This window comes from Girardinichthys multiradiatus, chromosome 3 (assembly GCF_021462225.1).
Source record: "Girardinichthys multiradiatus isolate DD_20200921_A chromosome 3, DD_fGirMul_XY1, whole genome shotgun sequence".
Taxonomy (NCBI): domain Eukaryota; kingdom Metazoa; phylum Chordata; class Actinopteri; order Cyprinodontiformes; family Goodeidae; genus Girardinichthys; species Girardinichthys multiradiatus.
Genome location: NC_061796.1, coordinates 43,182,982 through 43,210,175, shown reverse-complemented (window position 1 = coordinate 43,210,175; position 27,194 = coordinate 43,182,982). Strand labels below are relative to the sequence as shown.

The 27,194-nt window shown below is 38.2% G+C and overlaps 1 protein-coding gene across 2 annotated transcripts in view; it reads right to left on the bottom strand.

Annotated features, from left to right (window-relative positions):
- The window catches only part of bbs9 (Bardet-Biedl syndrome 9), a 220,473-nt gene that overhangs the window by 182,183 nt on the left and 11,096 nt on the right, over positions 1-27,194 (bottom strand). For both annotated transcript variants that reach the window (XM_047361863.1, XM_047361864.1), the window contains exons 6-13: positions 19,827-20,001; positions 14,802-14,886; positions 13,957-14,140; positions 11,651-11,780; positions 7,487-7,668; positions 5,659-5,735; positions 5,520-5,573; positions 4,487-4,589 (exon numbers count right to left, since the gene is read on the bottom strand). In XM_047361863.1, the coding sequence (XP_047217819.1) occupies positions 4,487-4,589; positions 5,520-5,573; positions 5,659-5,735; positions 7,487-7,668; positions 11,651-11,780; positions 13,957-14,140; positions 14,802-14,886; positions 19,827-20,001 (990 nt within the window). The remainder of the gene's footprint in view (positions 1-4,486; positions 4,590-5,519; positions 5,574-5,658; positions 5,736-7,486; positions 7,669-11,650; positions 11,781-13,956; positions 14,141-14,801; positions 14,887-19,826; positions 20,002-27,194) is intronic.

Genomic DNA, 27,194 nt, shown 5'->3' with positions numbered 1-27,194 from the left:
CAAAATGTCATTTAATGAATGGTTACACTCAATCTGAATGCACTGAAATAAAGTCTTTCAGTGGATTAAAACATGACTGTATTTAATTTGTCTGATTCAAGGATCACATTAGTGCCAGTGTTGGGTCAGTAGAATCAGTGTTTAGGGATGAATCAGATCTCCAAAGTGGACAGAAGTCGATGGAAGGTCCTCTGCAATGTTATACTAGCAGGTGTATTTCTGTGTAATGGCATGGCAGCTATTATATTCCATAGCCAGAAGCATTTAAATGGCTTCTATAATGCAGTAGTTGCTTTCTGGGAGTAGGAATAAAAGAGCATGATAAAAACAGTGGCCACATTTTCACAGCCTGCTATAATGACTTGTGTCATGTGAATGCATTTAAGCAGCCATGGATAAGCATTTGTAAAAAATCTGATATCCCTGTGACTGTGTGTGTAATTGTTCTGCCTAGAATGTGTGCTTTACAGAGGCTTCTGGATTTGACTAGCTTGAATGCTACCTAAACTCATATAAACAAAGCATCTCTTTGGTGGTGTAAATGTGACAGGGTAATGACTCACAGCCTCTGATCTTCCACATAAACAGTGAAACTTGAAGAGCTGGTGCCAAAGGGAAAAGCTTAGAGGAACTAAACCAACTAGACACATCCTGCAGTTTTCCTTCCATGTGATGTTTTTCAGAGAATTTATTTTTGACTTGCTTTTGAGTTTTGCTGGCAAATGTTTAATTGTTTGTTCTCACAAATAAGTTTTACTTTAGGTTGCAGATTATATTTTTATGATTAAATTACAAACAACTCTTCCACTTGCTCTATACAGTGTTACCACAGACCTTATAGTAATTGTCCTGTGTAGACAGATAGTGTTCAGATTAATGCTACATAAACATGCAACTGAGTTGATCAAGATCACTGCATGTAGATTTTCTTCTTTTATAAAATATATGGTCACTGGATATTTTCTCTTTTTCAGACTATTCTCTGTAAACCCTAGAGATGGTAGTGCGTGAAAATCCCAGTAGATCAGCAGTTTCTGAAATACTCAGACCAGCCCATCTGGCACCAACAACCATGCCACGTTCAAAGTCACTTAAATCACCTTTCTTCCCCATTTTGATGCTCGGTTTGACCTGCAGCAGATTGTTTGGACCATGTCTACATGCCTAAATGCATTGAGTTGCTGCCGGGTGATTGGCTGATTAGAAATTTGCGTTAACGAGCAGTTGGACAGGTGTAACTAATAAAGGGGCAGGTGAGTGTGTAATATTAAAGGAACAACTGTAAATGGAAAATAAGGCTAAACATTTGTAGGGAAGGTACCATGCTGTGCAAAAGGTGCATCATGCTTGCTTTAACAGCTGCAGAGGTCATGTACAGAACAGACACAGGGAAGAATGCTGTGGTAAAACACTTTACATTTCTGAATATATGGATCATGAATCATAGGTAGGCAGTGGTCACTTTGAGTCAAGTCTTAGAATAAATGGATGGTCCTCCAACTGCCTACAAAAGCTTCTCACATCTTGAAATCATAAATTCACAATCCACTCTGGTCCTTCTCAAAGAGCTTGGTGTCTACTCCTCTGTGATGGATGATGGTTTCAGCAAACGTCAGAAGCCGTATTGGAATTACAATAAAAGGGGAATTTTCTGTTGGTAATCCAGGTTTTTATGTCTGAGTGCGTGGCTCAAAATAACTGCCAACACGGTTCACTCTGTGTTAGTGTAGCATGTGGACTTTCATTTGACATGTGACCTCATAATCTTGAGTGAGAGTTGCATTACATTATGACAAATCTGCAGATTAAAAGAGAAGCAGCTAAGATTAATAAGGTAACACAATTTCATTTAATAACTCGGTCCAGACAAATCTGCTGTGGTTGGGATGTGTTTGTACAAACCAAGCCTGGAGCAGATTATTCATGCTTGGCGTGAATTTCCTATTTTAGGGAGTTGCTACATTTGGTTTATTATTCCTTAGGAGGAGCCACTAGTATAAAAAAGTTTTAACAGACAACAAAACCTCCTGAAATACAGAGCACCAGTATGTCATCTTTAGAGCACCGGCTCTTTCTCTCCATGGAGAAATGTTTCTCCTTATTTAGGTTTGTTACTGTTCTGCAACAAAAACTATTTTTAAATCAGTAATTAAATAAAATATAACTAAATAAAGCAAAATAGAGAAAATTCAACGCTAAACTTCCAGGATTTTTCTTAAGTTTGTAGAGATGTTTATCTGGTATATCAATAACAATGTGGTTGGTGAATGATGAATCTGGATGGTTTTCATCATGTATTCAGGAAAATATATTCTGATCAGAAATCAGTTTTCATTGCAAAGGTCATCATAACTTTCTAAATATACTGAAATACCCAACTTCATTGTATTTGCCATGGCATGAAATTAGTGTTAACTTCTTTCAGTGTGGTCATATGCCCAGATGAAGCTGAGACGGAGGTGATTTGTATTACTCTATGAATTCAGTTCGGACAATAGTAGAGGAAACTAATTTTCTGTTAGTAATTTTTTCATGTCAGGTAGTTTTGGAATAAAAATGGCTTCCCATGATAGACGGTTGTTTCTAGTAATATTGCACTTCAGATCATCAGAACCTTTCAGTGTACGGTTATTTGAAGCGAAGAATGCTTCAGGACGTCCAACGGTGTCTAGTATTCACCAGGACTTTCCAGAATATGACATCATTGTACAGCCATCAGTGCAGAGATAGCTCAGAACTGGCAGTAGGTGGGTATCAGTGCATCTGCATGCACACTCAGGAAAATGCTTTTCTACAATGATCTTGTGACAAGAAAAGAAACAAAGAAACCACTTCTGACCAAGAAAAACAAAAATCAACAACAGAGAGAAATTCTGCAGGAAGTCCAAGTTTCGAATGCAGACGATTCAAACAAAGTTATTTTCTCTCATTAATCTTTTTTACATTGTTTGGGAGATCTGGAAAATCGTTTGTTTGGAGAAGAAAAGGTAAGCATAAAAGGAGTTTCTATGAGGTTGAAACAGTGAAGGGTTGTGATGCAATCCATGTGTGGGGAGTGCATCTCTTCCAAGGGAAGTTCTGGCCAACACACTGCACTGAATAAAGACAGACATCCTCCAGGTGCAACATCTTCCTACAATCGCGGTAATTTGGGGATAATCTGTGCATTTTCCGGCATGAGGGACCCCATTGTCACAGGGCAAAAGTCATAAGAAAGTGCCTCACAAATCAGAACACAGAAATGTTCGAAATGTGGGCAGAAAACTTTACAGAACTTTACCTCACTGAGAACCTGTGGCAGGAGCAAAGAAACTGATCAGCTCCAAGTTATAAAAAAACAGGAGTGAGTCACCATCAGTGAGGATTTCTTCCGAAACTGATGGCAGAGCAGAGGGTAAAAGTTCTCAAAAAGGTTAACACTGTAAATCTGAAGTGTTTGCATAAATATGTTGTATTTGCTAATAAAAGCCTTTAAAGTGTGTAGATATATATATTGTAATATTGCTTTTGTAAACTTTAATGATTTGGAATAATTATCCCAATATGCTTGTAGTCACTAAAGTAGAAAATGAGATTTACTTCTAAGCACTAAAGTAGAAAAAGCTGAGATATTTTCCAGACTATAGCACATTTTGAGAACCTTTTGTATAGGTTCTAATTTGCTATTATCAGCTTCCACAATTACGCAAGCAAACAATAAGTAGCAGAGAGACAAATTTAAAGCAGGCTGCAATCACTGTGTTACAGGATGCCTAATGTTGTTTTAATGAGCTGACAGAGTACTGGTGTTTAGGGTTAAAAGGCTGAGAGCATAAATTGACTGGGTGACTCAGTTCAGCGTTACCTCTGTTTGAAAGAGACCAGCAGTAGAAGACATGGCGTGAGAGCCAGGTGACTGATAAGAGCCAGACAAATAAAAGTTAGCACACTCCTCTCTCTCACTCACTCACACAGACTGGTTTCTGTGGAGTACACCATGAAACTAGGACGAGATGTTCAACACATAAAACATGTCCATCAGAGCCTTACAGAACCTAAGGAAGAGCATAAGTGATTGATGACAGATGAAAGATCTCACACCAAACCAGATGCTTAAGGCCATGCATTATTTCCCTTAAAAAAAACCTCACAGCACCACATTAGATGGGGCCTTACATTCTTAACAGTGCATTATTTGAACCTTTGCCATTTCAAAGAACTATCCAACTACAGTTGAAGTTTGTGTTTTAAAATCAAATCAATCAAATTTAAAATCATTAATCTGTTGAAAGTTTCTAATATTGCAGTATTTATCATGTCCTCACACTCTGGTTCAATCAGAGGAAGTAAGACACAGACAGGGCAAAAGCTGAGCAAAAACCCTGGAAATGATTCAAAACAAATCAGAAATGAACCATTCATCATCCGTCTGCTTGAGCAAGTAAGCTAAACAAAGTCACAAGCATAAATCACACACGAACAAAAAAAGGAAGAGCCGTAGACTTACCCATTTGCTCCAAACCAAACTGGTCTTGAGACACAGCCAAAGGAGGCTGGACGCAAACGGAAAGCTTAGCAGACTGTAGAACAGAGCTGGCCTTTACTTTTACCTGCAGAGAAGATGATACCAAAGAGTAAACAAAGACATCTTCATCTTTCATCTTCAGGCTTTATTCTGATGACTTCAGGTTGGAGGTATCTTTTGCCCCTGACAAAAACAATTTGATATTCTAAATCTGTTATCCCATCTGTGATTAGACTTTGAAATGCTGGTCTTAAATAACTCTGCAGCAGCTCCTTTATAATATTCTTTTTCATCGTAAATGTGTGTTTCATACACCACAATGCTGCAGGATTGGTTTTAACTGTTGCTTGCACATTATATTTATCACTAAAGTATGTATAAAGTGTTTATTTCTGTCCGTGCCTTCCTGGACTGTATGTGGACTGGGTGGCTGTAAACAAATGTCCCTTTAAGGGATTAATAAGCTTCTCCTGACCTGACCAAAGTAAAAAAAAATTATTGATGCAAATGTTTGATTGACTAAACGAAAGCGTGTTTAAAAAGCGTGAAAATAGATTCCCCGATAAAAAAAAAAAAAGATCAAGCAACCAAGAAGAAAGATTCCAGTTGTTTGACTTTGGTTATTTAAGTAAATAATCATGTATAAACAACCAAGTTGTTTCACGGTTAAACAAGCCAGTACATTTCTTTTTACAAAAACCATGTTTGAGATGGAAATAATGAATACAAATGAAAACTGTTCAATATAAGGGGTTCGACTTTCAAAATGTACCCAGAGCAAAAAGACATTAACACCTTTTAGTTAAGTATTTATTTAAGTCATTCACCAATTTTATGACATCACAGGTTTTCCTAATGTTGTGCAGGAACAACTGATGCACAGCACCAAGCTTGCAGAAAACCAAATGCAACAAACCAGCACAAACATATTAGACAGTCAGCTAACACAAAATCCTAGAATTAAAGGGGGAATACTTTCTCTTTATGGAGACAAAGAAACATTAAAATATTTTACCTGGACAGTAACTGAGGGCACAGGCAGACCATCAATATCAGGGATGAGAGCTTGCTGTAGAGAGATAATTTAGGGATTAAATATTCAGCATGTATGTCTTTATGTGTGCATAAAGAACACATGTGCTTCTTGTATTTACCGATGATGTGTCCAGACAGGAACACACAGTAGCCTTGACAGACAGGTCCTCTGCAGCATCAGATTTGGGAAGTATATCTAAGACAAAAGGCATTTATTTTAAAACACCAACACAGGACACTCCCCTGTATGTAATTATTTTATAAATGCAATGTTTTAAATGAACAAAGAGGCATCCTTTTGTCAGAAAACATTGGTACTTCCAGCCTAAACCAGATATTTACATACACTGTATAGAAATATAAAACCTTTTTTTTCAACTGTTCCTGTTTTGGGCCAATTAGGATCACCAAAATTATTTCTGTTTGACGCCAGAATACGGAGAGATCGCTTTGAGATTTTACCTTCCTCAAATTCAGAAATGTAAATCATTCCTCAGTATTTGGTAGAATTGCAGTTCAAGCTGTATGACCTGGATCAAATGCTTTAGAATTATGGTCCATTCCTTCCTTCAAGTTTGTAGACTGCCTAGCTCATACACACCTTTTCATCTCTGTTCATACATGTTATATGGAAATAAAGACAGGCCTTCACTATAGCCACTACATAACATTGGCCTTGTTATCCGTGAGTGAATAATTTGGCAGTATGCCTTTAATTTGGTCACTGTCCTGTCAGTTTGAAAGACCAGTAGTTCCCAAGCTTCAGTTTACACGCTGATGTCTTAAGATGTCATTCAGCCTACTCAACATTTAACTCAAATGTAAATTTATTAGAAGCATATAAAGCAGTGACATAATCATCAGGGCTTTCAGTAAAACCACGGGTGTCAAACTGTGGTACAAGTACCACTGGTAGTATTTGGGCTGCTTTTATTGGTACTGAGAAGAAATTTGGTATCAGTTGTTTGCAATTTAGACAGGATTAAAAAAGGGATTTTTAATGGAGAAATGTTATGGACATGTTATGACCTACACAATCATCGGAAGGACTGCTGTCCTGACAGTTGTCCACTAAACAATGAGTGATGCCTTCCACCACAAGGAGGGAAAGCAGTCGCAGCTAAAGCTGCAAGAATACAAATGGAAAGTTGAGTGAAAGAAAAAAGGTGCAGAAGCAACCGGACTTACTGCGGCCTTGAGAGCATTGTTTAGAAATACCTATAGTATTTATGAATTTCACAAAGTATGGATTTCCTCATTTGCAAGGCAGCAGAGTCTAGATTTGAGATTGGTGAAAAACCTAAAATTTCCCCCCATTAAATTCCCAGTTCATGCAACCTTCCAGGGTTTTTTTTTCACGCTGAAACCTAAAAGTGTACATATTTGGGTGACAATAGAATGCTTAATTAATTATATTTCTTTAGACAATCATGCAATGCCAGTGGATCCGAAGGTCTTTTTCTTACTTTCATTTTTATGGCATAACACAAGCAGTCCAAACCAGTGCCAGCAGTATTTCATAATTACTCTGGTGGTACTTAGAAAAAACAGAGTGCAGCACGTGGTGTAGAGGTAGAGCATATATACACAGCCATCCAAGGTTAAATTCCCAAACATGTTACCTTTGTAGCATGTCCTCCCCTATTGTACATTTCCTGTCTGTATATTGTGAAATAAAGGCCTCTACTGTCACCTAAAAAAACATGTGTTTAAAAGGCATTGTAATCTTAGTCTATAAAGTTCCAAAAAAAGCAATTCAAGCCAGTCCTCAAGAGAGGAGAAAAGTGAATGAAAACAGTCCATGGATCAAACCTTAAGATGGCTCGCTTCTAGTTTTGTACATTACAATCAGTTACTTAGAATCCATGAAACAGAGAGTTTGGTTTTGTCAGGAAGTCGTTTTCAAATCCAGAGCATTAGAGGGCTCCTTTACTAATATCCCCTCACCTTGAGTCCTTGTGGCCTCTCTGATGAACTTCTGCAGTTTCTTCATCTCAACATCAACCTGCTCATAATCAGCCTCTCTGGCATCTACTTTAGGAGTTGAGAAGAAGGAAGGGTCTGTACCCAGGTAAGAGCTCAAAAGATGACCATCTGAGCTCAGACTAACCACAACTCCCTTCAGCTCCCTGAGGACAGAAGAGGAAAGGGTTAACTGTGTAACAACCATCATATGCTAAAAACCTGTGCTTGGCAATTTCTTTGTACTTCAGCACTATTCCTTAAGGATACTAGAAGGCGAAGCCCAGTGCCGGCTTTAATGTGGAAATAGATAATAAGATGGAGAGCATGAAGAAATGCTGAGTGATGCAATAATGTTTTAACAGTGTGCTAACTTGTCACAGATGTGTTTGTGCGTGCGTGATTTCTGTTCCAGCTCAGTAAGACACGAACACATTAATCCTCACATAAATGCAGACATGAGACAGCTGGCTCCACACCTGCTCAGGATGGTTTGTGAGTATGAAACTTTCACTTTAATTGCTGCAATAAGAAACACATGACAAACGATGATAAAGGGACATTAACAGAGGCAGGTCAAACCTTTGCAGAAACATATCTCTAAAAGTACATCATTGTCATATTCACTAAAATAAGAGAAATACCATAAACACACCCATTTCTCACAACATATTGGTTTGGCTACTTGGGCAACAATAACTGTGGATCATACACAGACAGATAACAGGAGAACAAGACAACTGCCAGAAAACGGGCCAAATGTTAAGAGAACATTTTTCATGCTGAAAAGATTATAGGAATTTTTACAGATTTTGCTATTAAGACGGTGACCTCATTATGTTGAGGGCTCTGTGTGTTTTCAAACAGCAAACCAGACTTGCAGAATCAGCACCATGATCCGCAAATAAAACAGTCTCAGCATTTAGTATGACCCATTCTCCCTATTCATTCCCATTCTAGGTTGATGCAGCTCTGTGACCACATTCACGGTCCGCTCTGAGGTGCTCTGATTCTGAGTCTGGACATGTGACAAAGGGTTTGTTTTACAAGAAAACATTGACATGAGGAAAAACGGTTTTCTTTTTCAACAGGAGGTTCATTCTCACAGGTCCGGATAAGCTATTATTTTAACTTTGAGACGTACATCCTAAATGTAGCCAATCTTCCGATGATTGGTTCGGATCACGGATCAGCAGGTCAAATACTTTCCTATTAATTATTTAAAACTGAAAACTCCCACTTTTGTTTGGTCTGTAAATACAATAAATAACAGCATGTTTTATGATGCTCATTTGTTTGAATAACATCAGACGTAGGTTAGTGACATACTTCTATCAGGCTTAACATTATGACCACCTGCTTGATGGTGTGTTTGTATTCTTTCCCTGCCAAAAACAGCCCTTACCCACTAAGGCACTGACCCCTCCAGACGCCTGAAGCTGTGCTGTTCTATCTGACAGCAGCAGATTGTTTATGTCCTGTTAGCATTGGAATCTGACGAATGGAAATCTGATTCAATCACTAACGACCTTGATGAAAACTAGAAATCTGTGTTGCATCTCTAATAAAGAATGAATGAACAGTAGAACAAAGCAATGAATGACCGTGTGAAGTTGTTATTTTCCATGGGACGTCTTCTGAATTGTTGGGTATGTGTTTAAGCTTGTAAAAACGTCTGTGGATGGCTTAGAATGGAAAAAATGAGCCTGATCGTGAAAGCCAGTGTTTCCCTGAAGCAAAGCAAGACGTTTTGGAACACTGCGGTAAATCTACAGACATCCACAGCAAGCTGCTGGAGTGATTGTGTGTGTTTGTTTTGCATGGTTTGCTGTGTATTTGTGTAACTCTCCCACACTGCTCCGTGTCCCACAGACGCACCAAACGACCCGATGACTATCAAAAGCTTAAAAACAACACAGCCTCAAACTAAACCAAACAGCTACCCAGACACACAGTATCTCCTACATCTAAACCACACATGCGCAAACACACGATCAGAGACCACATCATTTTTCAACTGTGTTTGTGCTTTACGTTGTAATTGTATCAAATTGCAGTTTGATTGTAGTTGCTTGACGAAAGACCCTGGATTGGCTCTAATTGGCTCCTCCTCACTCTGCTGGTTATATTTTACAAGCTGAAAGCTGAGTCAGCATACCTGCTGCATGTTCATTAGTGCTCATGTGAATATTTACCCCTGCATTCAGCAAATATGTATAATTCTAAAGAGTCCTCCACAAGTATTGCCTCCCCTGGTAGAGATCTGGAAAAAGGCTTTCAAACTAAATTTTATGGAGACTTGGTGAACCTTGGAATCCACTTTTTACTAAGTTACCTAAAACCTAGCTTTTTTACCTCCCTTGCCATCTTCCTCATTAGCTGTGGTGAAAGGTTAAACTTGGGTCCTCATCCAGTCTTGTTTAACTGGAACTGTGAGGAACTTTCTTCTGTTGATCTGACAGAGTAGCTGTTTTCTTTAGACACTTCCCGGCTTACAAAATCCACACCCATTCGCTCTACTGGAGACACGTTCTCCTGTCTTTCCCATTTTAAATCATGGCTAAGAGAAATGAGTCTATGTCATGGGAATTCAAAATTCCTAAATATTCAGATGTTGGGACCCACAGTTATGGATACAACATGAAGGATGCGGTACAGACTTTTCCGGAACTTTCAAAATGATTGCATTAAACCGACTTCCAGCCCAACTCAGGAAAGGGGGGGGGGGGCAGTGGACTTGTATGTGTATCCGGTAGATTCGAGGGTGATTCAGGTACAAGCGTTGCTTAACTTTCTCTTTGAGATCTACAGAAAGCAAACTGTTTGCAGAGAATTCCCTGCAGAGACCTTCTCTCTACGACGCCTAGTGGAGCGGTTTCCCAGTCTGGAAGGAGGACAACGGAGACCGCATCACCGTGGTAACGTGCAGTTTGGTTGGCCCAACAAAGCTCAGTTTTGTGTTCTGTGTTTTGAAAGTTAAGAAAAACTTTATTTAAAGGGTGATTTTAAACACAGAAGATTGATCATAACGCGTCGTCCGCGCTTATGCATTTTAACCCTTTTATGAACCCTGGTATTTTAAAGATGTGTGTTTGATTCTGGTGCTAAGCTATCAGCTTCTTTTGTTAGCTTTAACTGCTAACAGCTAAGAACACGTGCTTGCATATGTAAGCCCATTTCTCCAGAAAGATTTGGTTCTTTTCCAAAATATTTCCTTAAATATTTTACTATTTCCTTAATAATATTTCTATAAATATTATTTTAATAAATAAAGGCAGCTAATGAGACACCGTTGAGAATTAGTCATCCAGAAGGTTGGTTTTATTCAGCAGATCATTCTTTAAAACATTATTTTATTAAAATAATATTTTATCTGATCTTGCATTGTGAATGGTTGTCTAAACGTTTGCTGATTATTGCCTAAGTTGGTTCCAAGACTAACTTAACTTCATTTCCAGGTTCTTCAAGATAATCCTTGGTTCTCAAACATAAATAACATTGCATGGTAATGTTGCATCACTCTTTGGGTCATGGTTCTCAATCAACTTGTTTATATTGTACATAGTCCATTAGTCTTCTTTATTCTTTAATTCTGCTTGGTAGTTTAGTTGAATTGTTTTAGCATAGTAAAGAGTTTGTTGATTGAAATATGTTTGACTTTGAGTTGACTTATTTTTGTTAATAAATTCTTGTATTTTAAGAAATTGTGTGAATTCATTCCATGTGTGCAGAGTTTTGCTGTTCAATAATGTCAGAGCTCATCTCACACCTTTCTATTTTGTCCTAATACCATCGCCTTACTGGGCTGGTATTCACAGGACAACCCTTAACAGACCGAAATACTATTTGATAAAATATTAAAGTATTAATATTAAATATTAAATAATATATAAAGTTATTTCTTAAAATCAATTTTTTGGTTTTTCCAATGATAAAAAATAGTTGTAAAATGTTTGGTGTGAAATAATGCCACTGCAATAAAAAAAGTTTTTTTTTTACCCATCTTCATCAGGGGTGACAATAACTATGAAGGGCTCTGTATGCGACAGTACTGTCTGTCAGATGAGGATAACACAAGCTCTATATGTATTACATGCTTTGTGCATACATCAAATCCAAATGTTCAGTTTCACAGGAGGGGGAACTCACGGGAAGCTGGCAACACGAACAGCCACAGGCACAAAGGGGAGCTGGGCTGCCCACTTCAGAGTGACGTCCTGGTAAATCAGCAGCATGTTGTTGTGGTTACCCAGCAGCAGGTTTGTGGTGCCATCTTTCACTAAATAATAACAGAAAAAGGAGATTAGACAGAAAAACTGTCAATGTTTAAACCTTTCGGTCAATATTGTCATAAGGGAGGCTTACAGTCAATGTAGCAGTAAAAAAAAGATAAAAGTCAGAGACATTTTGAACATCTTGACTCAAATAAATATGTATTTTTCTGTAAAAAAAAAGAAAACTATTGCATTTATTCACATTGGTGTCTTGTGGGTAGAAAGTCAGCATCAGTTTCATAGGAGTAAACATTTGAGGTTTTTGTCTCTCATTCTTAGTTACATAAAACAAGGCACATATTCACAAATCTAACAACCGTGGACAGGAATAACAAATTCCTGTGGTGGGTGGCACTGCCCTTTAGAATGAGTGCTGCTTGCACTCTCCTCTACAGAAAAATCATCTCTCTACATTTCACATCTGGTTTATATAAAAGATGCTGTCATCAAGATCTTTCATTTGGACACGAGGTCTGCTCTTATAGGTGTATTGTAAATAAGGTTTAGGCACTTTCTCTTGTGAACCAAGCCTGGAAACATGGAATATAAATACTGCTTATGTATCAATTCACACCGTCCAGTCAATCCACCAATGGTGCAGTTACCACCTAGTGAGATCTGAGGTGACGGCCACACACAAAACAAAGCTTACAGAAGTTATAATATAGTAACAGCGGTCAGCAGGATATTACAGTGCAGGGGTCAAAATGATAGAGTGTATGTTAATGCCACATCAGAGCAAACACACCTTATATCTTAGAAGACTCCTTAAAATTACAGTCTAATTATAGAAAGAGGTCCAATCTGATCTGCAATCTGAATGCAGTTGTTATTTTTAACCTGATGTTTCTTATATTCTTTCTCTCACCCTTCTACGTGTTTCTGAGCTAATTTTCCTCTCACCCTTTTTTATAATTGCTTTACTGTTACAAATTCTGTCTTTTTCATCTCTTTCCAGTCCTTTTTCTGCCTTTTCCCCCTAAGGTGTAGAACGTAGAAGATGTAAAGCAAGGTTAAGGAAGTGGGGTTTACATACACAAGCCATTACACCTCAATGTTCAGCTGTAGCAAGAGAAATGGAAAATCTTCTCAAAACTTTCTGTCTAATAAATAACTTTTTTTGAATGATAAAAGCCTGATCTCACTACTTTCTTTGGCATGATTACTGGCTCTTGAGTACATTTTTTTTTGTTTGCATGCACATAAACTGTTTAATGAAAAATTAAATATAAACCTTTTGGGACTCCACCCATTTTTTTCAAAACAAATTTTGATGGTGTCAAGGTTTGTCAAACACATCACTTCAAAACTTCCCCAATGTGGTTTAGTTGAAATAGAACTTGAAGGCCACTGCATGACTTACATCATTTAATATTAATCAAATAATCAAATAATAATGCTTGTGTTTGAATAGATCTGTCATCTGTTTATCACATTCTTTTAGTTAGGAGTCATGTCATTTATCATGGAGGTGAAGAAATGTTGTATTGCAACTAAAGCCAAAACTATTACGTGACAAAAGAAAGAACCAGACAGACAGAAAGATGAATGTCGATAAAGGGTTAGGGATTTGATCCAGCTGAGGCAGCTGTGAGGCTGAAGGCCAGAGGGAAAGCATTAAAAGATCTGCACCAGACCAGCGTTGTCTGCACTCTTTTCCCGACACAACAACTATGAGAAAACACGTGAAAGTCAATTTTAAGAGATACTCTGTTTAAGTTGTCATTCAACATTAGGTGGAATTTCAAATAGTCACATTGTTAATGAATATCTACTTGTTAAAAATGTTTTTATGTTACCGTTGACAATATGAATTGCAGCCAAGTGGAAATCTTCCCAACACAGTCAATAAACATCAAGACCTACAGTGGGGAGAACAAGTATTTGATACACTGCCGATTTTGCAAGTTTTACCACTTATAAGGCATGTAGAAGTCTTTTATTTATCATTCAATAAAATGCAGATTAATTACTTAAATCCAGAATCAGTCACTCATAGTTGAAGAGTACCTAAGATAAAAATTAAAGGCTTCGACATGCTTTGCAAGTGGGAAAACCTGCCGAATTGGCAATGTATCAAATACCTGTTCTCCCTACTGTAAAAGCATCTTGAGAGCCAAACGAAAATAAAGAGTCTGGCCATGAAATTCTCCTGTACAGAAGAGTAAAAATAAAGTGTACCCGAGGGATAGGGTAGGAAACAGCTAGGGTTAAATTCCAGTTTCTTCATGAAGCGGATCTGTCCGTTATCCCGGAGACAGAAGAGGTTCCTCTCACCCAGTACAAGAATGGAGGAAGAAGAATGGGAGAAGGAGGGTACTGATATGTCCTGAGCCTGTTCTCCCAAGACAAATGTCCAGTCAGGCTGCAGAGAAACACACAAAATGAAAGCAGGCCACTATAATTCATCTTATATTATTATAATATTCCTCAATATTCATTTTAACTTAATGAAAATTCACAATCTGAAAAGCCTTTAAAAAGACTCAAATCATTTTTGTTCATATTCCTATTTTCAGGTGCAAACAAGAGAACTTATACGAAGATATTCATGACTGAAGCAAAATTTCACATTCTTATGCACAACAAATACACGTTTAATTAAATGGATGTAGTTAGACATTATATGAATAAATTGTAAAGAAACTTTGCATAAAATGGTGAACCGTAAAGATTCCGACCCCTGACCTGAACCCAGTCAAGGTGGAGACAAACCAACCAGTAGCCTCACTTGGATATATTTCCACTAAACATGTCAGGATCCGTGGAAATATAAAAGCAGAGATAAACAGGCTTTAACTTTACATCTTTAAGCTACAGACTCTTTCCCACAACGACCTTCATAAAGTACATTTTATTTTTCCTTTTTGTTGGATATGTAGAAGCATTTAAGTTTCAATACAATACAGTGTTTCTGTTTCAGCAGAGACTGAAAATGATACAGGCTGTTTTTTATTCACTTTTGTTGACAATCAAATTAGCTCACCGTGGACTTCTGTCTATCTGTCTTTGTGTTTAGGACTCACCGTCAGCCTCTTGCCCCCAGTTTTAGGGAGTAAATCAGAATCCTGTCGACTCTCTGCATCTGTAGCCACAGCCAAAGTCTCATACCTGAGAGTCAAAATGAGGAAAGAAAACACAGTGTCTAAGGAAAATCCTGCTAGAGTACTATCACTTTTAAAAAGCTGTTCTTTGGTACACATATAAATATATACTTATAAGTGCAATATGATGAAATCAACAGAATATCCAGCAGTGCATTTAAATGTCATCATCTTAATAAACCAGATTTTGCATGTTGGTCTTCAGTTCTACATTTTGCCCACTGAAATGTTGTCCCATGCAGTGAGATTCTCTCATAGTTGCTGACTGACATCTTTTGTTATTTTTCCCCAAAGAATGTTCATCCTGAATTAAGACCTCCTATTGTTTATTAATACAGGTCCTTCTCAAAATATTAGCATAATGTGATAAAGTTCATTATTTTCCATAATGTAATGATGAAAATTTAACATTCATATATTTTAGATTCATTGCACACTAACTGAAATATTTCAGGTCTTTTATTGTCTTAATATGGATGATTTTGGCATACAGCTCATGAAAACCCAAAATTCCTATCTCACAAAATTAGCATATTTCATCCGACCAATAAAAGAAAAGTGTTTTTAATACAAAACACGTCAACCTTCAAATAATCATGTACAGTTATGCACTCAATACTTGGTCGGGAATCCTTTGGCAGAAATGACTGCTTCAATGCGGCGTGGCATGGAGGCAATCAGCCTGTGGCACTGCTGAGGTCTTATGGAGGCCCAGGATGCTTCGATAGCGGCCTTTAGCTCATCCAGAGTGTTGGGTCTTGAGTCTCTCAACGTTCTCTTCACAATATCCCACAGATTCTCTATGGGGTTCAGGTCAGGAGAGTTGGCAGGCCAATTGAGCACAGTGATACCATGGTCAGTAAACCATTTACCAGTGGTTTTAGCACTGTGAGCAGGTGCCAGGTCGTGCTGAAAAATGAAATCTTCATCTCCATGAAGCTTTTCAGCAGATGGAAGCATGAAGTGCTCCAAAATCTCCTGATAGCTAGCTGCATTGACCCTGCCCTTGATAAAACACAGTGGACCAACACCAGCAGCTGACACGGCACCCCAGACCATCACTGACTGTGGGTACTTGACACTGGACTTCTGGCATTTTGGCATTTCCTTCTCCCCAGTCTTCCTCCAGACTCTGGCACCTTGATTTCCGAATGACACACAGAATTTGCTTTCATCCGAAAAAAGTACTTTGCACCACTGAGCAACAGTCCAGTGCTGCTTCTCTGTAGCCCAGGTCAGGCGCTTCTGCCGCTGTTTCTGGTTCAAAAGTGGCTTGACCTGGGGAATGCGGCACCTGTAGCCCATTTCCTGCACACGCCTGTGCACGGTGGCTCTGGATGTTTCTACCCCAGACTCAGTCCACTGCTTCCGCAGGTCCCCCAAGGTCTGGAATCGGCCCTTCTCCACAATCTTCCTCAGGGTCCGGTCACCTCTTCTTGTTGTGCAGCTTTTTCTGCCACACTTTTTCCTTCCCACAGACTTCCCACTGAGGTGCCTTGATACAGCACTCTGGGAACAGCCTATTCGTTCAGAAATTTCTTTCTGTGTCTTACCCTCTTGCTTGAGGGTGTCAATAGTGGCCTTCTGGACAGCAGTCAGGTCGGCAGTCTTACCCATGATTGGGGTTTTGAGTGATGAACCAGGCTGGGAGTTTTAAAGGCCTCAGGAATCTTTTGCAGGTGTTTAGAGTTAACTCGTTGATTCAGATGATTAGGTTCATAGCTCGTTTAGAGACCCTTTTAATGATATGCTAATTTTGTGAGATAGGAATTTTGGGTTTTCATGAGCTGTATGCCAAAATCATCCGTATTAAGACAATAAAAGACCTGAAATATTTCAGTTAGTGTGCAATGAATCTAAAATATATGAATGTTAAATTTTCATCATGACATTATGGAAAATAATGAACTTTATCACAATATGCTAATATTTTGAGAAGGACCTGTATTCAAATGTTAAAGCCAAATACTATAAAACATGTTTTAAAACATTTGACAAAACCTGTAAGCATCTTGTATTGCCCGTATTTACAGCTTCTGTCAAACCAGTCAACACTGTAATGACCTGTCTTTCTCAGGAAATGGCAGTCTATCAGTTTCAGTCAGTGAACAGTATACACCTGGCAAGAAATAAGGTGGTCAAGCTGATCTGTGGTCAGTTGACTTTGGCATCTGTAGCTGAGCTATTTTCCAGTAAGAGGCTGGCAGACGAAGCAGCTTGGCAGGAATCTATCTTTCTTCGCTGACGCCTGAATGAACCCAGTATGACTCCGAACCACAGACCAAACACTAAATAACTGCTGACCCATCCACTCTGTGTTCTCACACTGAAAATATCTTTGGACCAAAAAACAGGTATTAATCGAGGCGGGCGGGTTTGAAACCCATTTTCAATAACGGCAGCATTAATCAATAAAGCGAGCCAATTCATCAACTTGTGGGCTCTGCGTGTTTGATTTGTTGGTACACTTTTTCATTGTTAGTACACTGATTGGTAGGAAAGCTAAAATTTGTGCTTTATTCATTATTATTATTATCATTATCACTTTGGCCATTATTATTATTACTGTATAAGACAAGTTTGAGGGTTCTTCTATATTTTAGACAACAAAATTCCAAACTTTTCTTTTTGGAAAGCTACATTGAGCGATCTGTATAAAATCGTTTTCCTATGTCACAAGGGACAAATACAACAAAAGGAGAAAATCCTAAAGTTAGATTTCTGTAGTACAACAACGTGATTTATAGTTTCTACTTATTCGTACAGTAGCAGCACCAGTTAGCCTCTACAAAGACCAGCAGGTAAACTAATGAGCTTTAATGATGACTGCCAGTAAAGAAACCTTTTTAAAAAACACATAAAATGTGTCAGGGCTTTCAAGTGTATACAAACACATTCAATGAATCCACAGGCATACCCTTGTAGGGGCGACTGAATTATATTTTGCATAAGAACACTAAAACAATATAGAATAGCTATATTCTTTTAGCCCATTTTAATATTTCACCCTCACCTCTCACTTTGCGTTTCTACTAATGATGGCTTAAAAGGTAGCATGAATCGCTTAAAACAGCACGTTTTAGACATATTTATGTGTGTGTTTGCTCAGCTCTGTCCATTACGATTTTGTTAGATGGTAATATGAGTTCAATATTAAAAAATGTTAAAGAAAGAAAAATCCAGGTTTGAAAAAAACAACAAAAACTGTGTATTTTTATTCAGGTTTCATTTTGGGGTTTTATATCTGGACAAGAGAGTGTGAGTTTTAAGGACTCCCAAAGAGCTTAAAAATAGCATAACAATTAAATATTATCATTTGAATGAAACAGTCATATTTTATCATTATTTACTTATTCGTGTCCAGAATGAAAATAATTGAAAGCCAATGGGCTTGTTATCACATAGTCCTAAACAAATCTATACATTTTTTAGGGAAAGTTAAAATCACAGATACAGTATGTTGAAAGACTATGTATGCAATATTGTATTAGATAATTACCTGGGTCAGTCCAACGCAAACTAAATGCTGACAGAATTTTAGGATATGTTTGATACAAGCAGTCATTCTCTACTGTGGTGAATTAAAGGCTGACTGGCCTCGTAACAGAGCGGCTTTAAATTCCTCCATGAAGTTCTGGTTGGTTAGATCTTAAAGCTACTGCTCTCAGAACAAGTGACCCTTTGTTCCTTTTCCTTACTGGATAAACAGCCATGTAAATCTTAAGCTGATGAGCTCAAATTGGAGCTGGGGACTTGTCACTACTTTTGCCTTTGGTGGCCATTATCTTATGTATTAGTGTCCAGTGTTCAAGACAGAATGTCAGCAGCCTTCAAAAACGTCCGGCTGTGTTCTGCCTTGCATTTGCCTTTATTCTTCACATATTTCACATCTCTGCAGACCCCACACACCCTGCACATAAACTGTTTAGAGTTTTACCTTCAGGCCGTCGCAACAGAGCACTGTTTACTAAAACCAGCCGCTACAGAGACAGTTTCTTCCCCTAGGCTGTTTCTCTGTTGATCATTTAATAGAGTACCAAACAACTCCATACTGAAGTTGCAAATGCACCTTTGTATATATGTATATTTAAGGACATAAAGAAATATGCATAAATATATCTTATAACCCATTAAAAACAAACAAAAAAAAACCCAAAGAGCCAAGTGTACAAGAGTCAAATTCCTTGTTTGTATGTACGAACCTGGCAATAAAGCTGATTCTGATATTTCTGTACCTCAGCCATGGAAATGAAATTAATTATTGTGATCTGCAAGCCTGAAAAGGATTGAAGAAGCAACATTGTAACATAGAGCCTAGTTCTAAAGCAGTATTTTAATTTATATTAAAAGTCCACAAGTTCTGTTTTTTGTCTGAATACAGTACTAAAGGCAGTGTTTCCAATGAGAAAAGTCTTTTGTCTTTTGGTTGCAGAGGTCACAAAGCTCTTACAGAAAACCGAACCCAGACTTGATGCACACCCACACAATCTGCAAGGCCTCTGAGAGATTTGCTTTAGCCAAAAGGAAATAGATGGCATCCCTATGCTTACATAAGAGTCAAGCACAGCTTTGTGTATTTTCCTGTTTTGGTTTACTCAGTGATGCTTTACAGTAAAAATAAATGTCATCAAGAAAGGCATTTTTTTCTGTGGTTTAATACTTACAAGCCATGAATTTCTTTATTATAAGAATATTTGAAGAGTTATTTCATTCGTTATGTAACCCTAAAGTTTTAGATGATAATTATATGTTACTTACAAGTCATTTTGGCATATACAGAGTTTAATATTTTTAGATTAAAGCAACATTGTTAACAACATTGTATCATCCATGCAAATCTGCCTGATAGTATTAAGGGTTTTCCAGAAAAAGAAGCCAGTTAAATTTTCTAAAAACTGTCTTTTTTGCCTGCAACTGCACCACAATTGTTTTATAGAACAAACCTACTTGTAGCTTTCAAGCTGGCGTGCAGAAGAGACGGTGAGGAAGCTGTCGGATCTGGGATTGTAGGCCAGCGGACCAGGCAGCAGAAAGCCAGGAAGAAATCTACCAAAAGAGTAGCTGTCCTGCTCAAAGAACATCAGCATCCCATCCATAGACTGGATGCACAAGGAATGGTGACCTGATGGAGAGAGGCGGGACAGCATAGGAGATGGTTCAAACTCCTTCTAGCTTAGGGTAAACTTCCATACACAGCATTCAAAGACTGACTTTTAAAAAGCGGCAAAAATGGTATTCAACCCAGAGCTTTTTCTTTAAATGACTTGGAGTATATCATCAGGACAATCATCTGTAGAAAGTGACCCTTCTCTCTAGCAAGTACTTCTCACTTTTGTTTTCTTATTGGATTACGGATTACAATTTATATTTACTTTAAAATAAATAAAATAAAATAAAAAAATCGAACTTGTCAAATTCCTTTTAAATATATTAATGTACAGTACAGACCAAAAGTTTGGACACAGCTTCTCATTCAAAGAGTTTTCTTTATTTTCATGACTATGAATATTGTAGCTTCACACTGAAGGCATCAAAACTATGAATTAACAAAAGTGGAATTATATACTGAACAAAAAAGTGTGAAAGAACTGAAAATATGTCTTATATTCTAGGTTCTTCAAAGTAGCCACCTTTTGCTTTGATTACTGCTCCACACACTCTTGGCATTCTGTTGATGAGCTTCAAGAGGTCGTCACCTGAAATGGTTTTCCAACACTCTTGAAGGAGTTCCCAGAGATGCTTAGCATTTGTTGGCCCTTTTGCCTTCACTCTGCGGTCCAGCTCACCCAAACCATCTCGACTGGGTTCAAGTCCGGTGACTGTGGAGGCCAGGTCATCTGGTGCAGCACCCCATCACTCTCCTTCTTGGTTCAATTTTGAATAAATCTCCAACAGTGTCACCAGCAAAGCACCCCCACACCATCACACCTCCTTCTCCATGCTTCACGGTGGGAACCAGGCATGTAGTCCATCCGTTCACTTCTTCTGGGCCGCACAAAGACACGGTGGTTGGAACCAAAGATCTCAAACTTAGACTCATCAGATCAAAGCACAGATTTCCACTGGTCTAATGTCCATTCCTTGTGTTCTTTAGCTTAAACAAGTCTCTTCTGCTTGTTGCCTGTCCTCAGCAGTGGTTTCCTAGCAGCTATTTTAGCATGAAGGCCTGATTCACACAGTCTCCTCTTAACAGTTGTTCTAGAGATGTGTCTGCTGCTAGAACTCTGTGTGGCATTGACCTGTTCTCTAATCTGAGCTGCTGTTAACCTGCGATTTCTGAGGCTGGTGACTTGGATGAACTTATCATCCGCAGCAGAGGTGACTCTTGGTCTTCCTTTCCTGGGGCGGTCCTCATGTGAGCCAGTTTCTTTGTAGCGCTTGATGGTTTTTGCAACTGCACTTAGGGACACTTTCAAAGTTTTCCCAATTGTTCGGACTGACTGACCTTCATTTCTTAAAGTAACGATGGCCACTCGTTTTTCTTTACTTAGCTGCTTTTTTCTTGCCATAATACAAATTCTAACAGTCTATTCAGTAGGACTATCAGCTGTGTACTGTATCCACCTCCTGCACAACACAAATGATGGTCCCAACCCCATTTATAAGGCTTGAAATCCCACTTATTAAACCTGACAGAGCACACCTGTGAAATGAAAACCATTTCAGGTGACTACCTCTTGAAGCTCATCAACAGAATGCCAAGAGTGTGCGGAGCAGTAATCAAAGTAAAAGGTGGCTACTTTGAAGAACCTAGAATATAAGACATATTTTCAGTTGTTTCACACTTTTTTGTTCAGTATATAATTCCACACGTGTTAATTCATAGTTTTGATGCCTTCAGTGTGAAGCTACAATATTCATAGTCATGAAAATAAAGAAAACTCTTTGAATGAGAAGGTGTATCCAAACCTTTGGTCTGTACTGTAGGTTAATTTAACAAGCAGTAGCTTATGTATAAAAAAATGATACATGAATAATTCATATTTGTTTGAACTCTTTGGAAAAGAAAATGAATATAAAGTCCTTTGAATTCTTGTGTTATTTAGTTTTTTATGCAAGACTAAATCAGGTTTCACAAATAAGCAAAACTGAGGTAAACAGATATTCTCCATAACGGTATCAGCAATACATTACTATAAATCAACTGGTACACACAGCAGTGTTTTACCAACATTCAGATCAGGTATGCACTGCGTGGCAACAGAACTTGTACCCCTTTCACTTTTCACATTGTGTCATGTTACAACCATAAACTTCATTATATTATATGGAGTTTGTAGGTGATAGACGTAATGTAATATTATGAAGGGGAAAGAAAATAATACTTAATTTTCTTTCTTTTTTTAACCGATGGAAGTCTGAAAGGTGTGGTGTGCATCTGTGTTCATCTTTTATTCTGATACAATAATAAAATCTAGTGCAAACAACTGCCTTCAGAAATCATCTTATTGCTATATCGAGTCCACCAGCCTGTAAAAAACACAACATAAATACATTACATTCTTTGATTTAGCATATAGTGCCATCAGTAAGCACACACCTCTCCTCTATTTCTACATTTTATTCTCAAACTAATTTGAGTAGGTTTTTATAAAAATATATAAACGTAACCCATAAAGACAAAATAAAACATGTCTTCAGACATTTTCTGGCAAATTTAAAGGCTTAATCTTTGGTTGAGGTAGCTCATATCTTCTGGAGTATGTCTCTACAAGCTTCAGTCCATACCCTAGCTAGGCCATTCAAGGACATTCACAGAAAGCTCCTGAAGCATCTCTTTGTTATCTTGGCTTTGTGATTTTGGTTATTGTCGTGTTGAAAGATAAATTGTCGCCTTAGTCTTGAGCTGCAAAGAAACCTATATCAGGTTTTCTTGAGGAATTTCTTCATATTTGGCTTCTGTGTTCTCACTCTCTTGGCAAACAACCCATTTTACCAGGGAATGTATTCCTGAGTCTAAGCATCAATCTCACAGCAAAGTTCCAGCAACCCGTCATGTCTAGTTGGCAACTCTACCACAGAGGCCTGATTGACTGAGTGCACTGGCAATGACTGACCTTCTGATACTAGAGTTCTGCTAAATTAACTGTTGTTGGTCACCTCTCTGACCAAGGCCTTTCTCCTCGATTAATCCGATTAATTGAGAGGTGTGATCTAGAGAGGGTCCCGATGGTTCCAAACTTCTTCCATTATCGAATATTAGACCTTGATCCGTTCAATGCTGCCAAAAACGTTTTGTGGCCCTCCCCAGATTTGTACCTTCATACGATCTGTTTACGGATCCATCAGTCAATTCCTTTGACTCCATTGCCTGGCTTCTGCTCTGATGTGCAGTGTTACCTGTAAGACTTTACAGAGAAAAGTGTCTTCCCTTCCAAATCTTGTTGAATCAACTGAACTTATCAAAGGAAGACTCTAATCAAGTTGTGAAACCCTCTCAGTCAGGATGAGTGGAAATCAGATGAACTTGAGCTCAATGTTGAGTATCATACTTGTTAAAGGGTATAAATACCTATGAGCTCACTTTCTTTCAATGTTTACATATTTAACTTTTTTTTTAAGAAAAATAAACTCACACTGGTATTAGAGTGAGTTTGTAACCTATCATAAAGTTCAATAAAGTGTAGAGGTATGCATACTTTCTGGTAACACTGAACAGGTTCACAAAAACAAAGGTGAGATGAGACAAAATAATATTAAGATTTATTTTCTGCATGATGGCGTCTCTCATTCTGTTGAAAGACTTTAGAGTTTGACGCAGGCCCTTACAATTCCAGATGACTGTCATTGTTCTGTTTTATTTCAACCATGTTCTCGAGTTGTTCTGTTAACACCCCCCCACCCCACACACACACACACACACACACACCTGGGTTTATGCATCAACATGCATACGTGTGTGTGTGTTCAAAAGGAATGGCAGGATGTAGAACTTATAAAGTCCTAACACACAAGACAAATCGACACGTGCGTGGCCATGAAGCAGTGCAGCTACATGATCCAAAAAACTATAATTAGGCCTCAATGCGCTATTAAAAGTCACACTGCCATCAACTACAGGTCAGGCTTACAACCACCTACAGCGCAACACGTAAATATACACACATATCCACACACCCAGACAGACACACTTAATATCCATCAACAAGGATTGAGACAGAAAAACGGTTCCACACAGTTACACACCTATTCTATGCAAACAAGTGAGAGTGTGTTAGTGATGAGTAGTCTTTCAGGGTGGCTGTTCACACACACACACACACACACACACACACACACGGACATGGTCCTGCAACCACACTACATGAACACAACAGTGTTGAACATGATGTTTGATGATGAGCCAACAGCAGATGTAGAAGGAAGGCATGCATGCTTGCATACTGCCATATTAATGTGTGTATATATCGAACATTTACAAAATACATACATAAAGAAAAGAAAATGGCATTCTCAAATAGCTGCCGTGTGAGTACACCTAATGCGGAAAATCTGTGGAAACTTACAGGCCTAAGCCAACTGTAGTGCTGACAGTGTCTGTCAACACCGGGGTTGTGTGTTATTTCTAATCGTATCCCGACTGTAATTGTAGCCATTTACATCGAATCAAGTTTATTTGAATAAAGATAAAAGACACCAACTCTTTCTAACAATAAAACAATTTTTCTGAATACCAAGAAATAGCATGAATTAAAACCTCTAAATCAACTCTATACCCTATAATACATGTCATTTCTGTTCTGCAAGCATATTTTTCCAAGTATCCTTTGAAATTTTGAACATTAGAAAATGTTACATTTTAATTTGTTAAAAAATGTGTTTAATTAGGCTTTGTAAATTCTTAATATTTGGAATTTCTTGTGGAAAGTTATAAAAAATAAAATATTTCATAAAATAAATTTGGTGTTTAGTGTGTAGATACATAGTGTTTTGAAGAGTAGACAAACTAAATACACAAAACTTACAACAAAATTAAATTAATATCCAAACTCATATACAGAATAATGTGTAAAACCATTAAGCATGCTGCAAATTCTTTATTAGATACGTTGGTCCATTCTTTGGGTCTATTAATCATGTCTACTGCATTTCAACCACATTACTAACTAACCAACTAACATATATGATATATTATTATTACTATACTTTCAATGCAAGTTAAAAACATAATGAGATAATGTTGAATATGATTTCCAAAAAGGGAATACCAAAGATATAAATCAAATGTTACTATGGTCTAAAAATCCACATTACATCAGCGCCTTTACTAAAATACCAGATGTGAGCAGCAAAGCAGAATAGGTCAGAAGGACCTGAGCTGTAGGAGAATTAGATCTTCCTACCAGACAGGAACCTTACTGATTTATAAGGTGTCTGGTGGTAAAAAAACAACAAAAGAACAACATGCACTCAGCTTGACACAGCCCTTATTTATCAATAAGAGAAATGGTAAAAGTCAGTGCCATAATATCAAGTGTGCACATGTACCAAGTATGAGGGCAGCACAACTCAGACACAGTAGAGGAAACAGGTCTGTATTAGTATGACTGAGAAGAAATGTTAAACTGAGCAGCTAACAAAGAACAGAGTCTGGCTGCACACTGCAATGTGTGTGAGAAACACACCGTCTGTACGTGTAAGTGTGTATGTTCATGCGTTCTATTTTTGTGCACGGATGTTTGTGCACGTGTCGATGTGTGTGTGTTCGCCTATGCTTGTAAAGACAGGTTCGTACTTTGGGTTTGAGTGTGTGTGGCCTAAATGTGACCCAAACCCAGAGGCAGCTCAGTCATTAGAGCTGTATTAGTGCAGAGCTGCTATTACAGCGCCTACAGCACTGCTAAATGGCTGCTACTATAGACCACCACACACACATACACACACACACACACGCGCTCACATGTAGGAGCAGACACGTCTTGTAAAAACATTCCCATGCACACTAACTTCTGCGTAATAAAGCACACAATTTGAACTCACTGTCATACAAATGACTATGGACACTAGGTTGCTCTAGCCTTAGAATGGTGTGCATCATTTCCTGTTCAGTAACCTAACAAAGGAACCCCTTCTGTGTCTGCGCCTGTGTGTGTTAATCACTGTGTGTTTGTAATTTAACTAACGAGTTCTTGTATACCAGTATGTCTCCTATTGATGCACCTTTTCTAAATTTCTCCCAGAATTTTACAAACGAATACAAGGCATCAGAAGAAAAACCTGTAATAATGTTGAGAAGACATGTGAAGTACTGTTCGTGGGGTTCTGAATACCACCAGCAGCTGAACTATGAGTTCCCTGCAGAGGGGTGGGAAAAAGGGAATCCCCCTTCAAGAAAAAATACAACATCCCATTCATTTAAGACATACAGTATGCATTCAACTACTGAGGCTTCACTGCCATCTAGTGGAGAGACAACAAACAACAAGACATATTGTGTGCATCAATATTGCTTCGAGTGATTATCAGAAAAGTTATATATTTTTTGAGAGGTAAGTTTGAATTTTACACTCAGTGCTTAGTTAAAGTTAACACTTTATGTAATGTTTAATTTGAGGAAACAATTCTTGTAAGTTAGGACATAGGGTTGTTAGGGTTTATCTTAAAATACCATTTAGATCAATTTACTTGGGTTAAGAGCTGGAAATATGGGCTCCATGCCTGGATGAGCCAATGCACAGAATACATAGAAAAGCTTAATTTTGTGTTAGACCTCAGTTAACATCTCAAAGACCTGCTCCACAGTGTGTTAATACCAGAAAACCTGTAAAAACAAAGTCACATTCATTCATTTGTAGCATGCACTGTACACGTGATCTGAGTAAATGCTTTGGTATTGGTTTAATGGGCACGGCTGCTCTTTCTATCAATCAAATACACACTTACACACATGCACAAGCACACACCCAGACTCTCTAAACATGAAATGAATGACGGGCTCATCATGCCAGGCCGCAGCGTCTGGCAACCACTCTCTTCACACACCTCGACAATACAGCCTTTATTTAAAAAGGTCATTTTCTGTACTTTAAAGGGGGTTCCCTGTGTGTCTGTGCGCACGTGTGTGTCTGTGTGTGTTTTTCTTGGACCCTGACTAACAGAGGGCTTTCCCCTACTTGGTTTTTCCAACAGTCCGGTGAATCAAAGAAGGAGCAGATCCATGTGCCCTCTTGCTCTCCTTTGCTCCTCACACACAGCTTTAAGTTTTCATGCATTTGTCAGGCGTTGCCACCACCACTTTTATGGAAACAGACACACAGGTGTTCACTCATTCCAACAGCACAGAGTTTTTGCAAAAGTATTCACACCCCTTAAAAA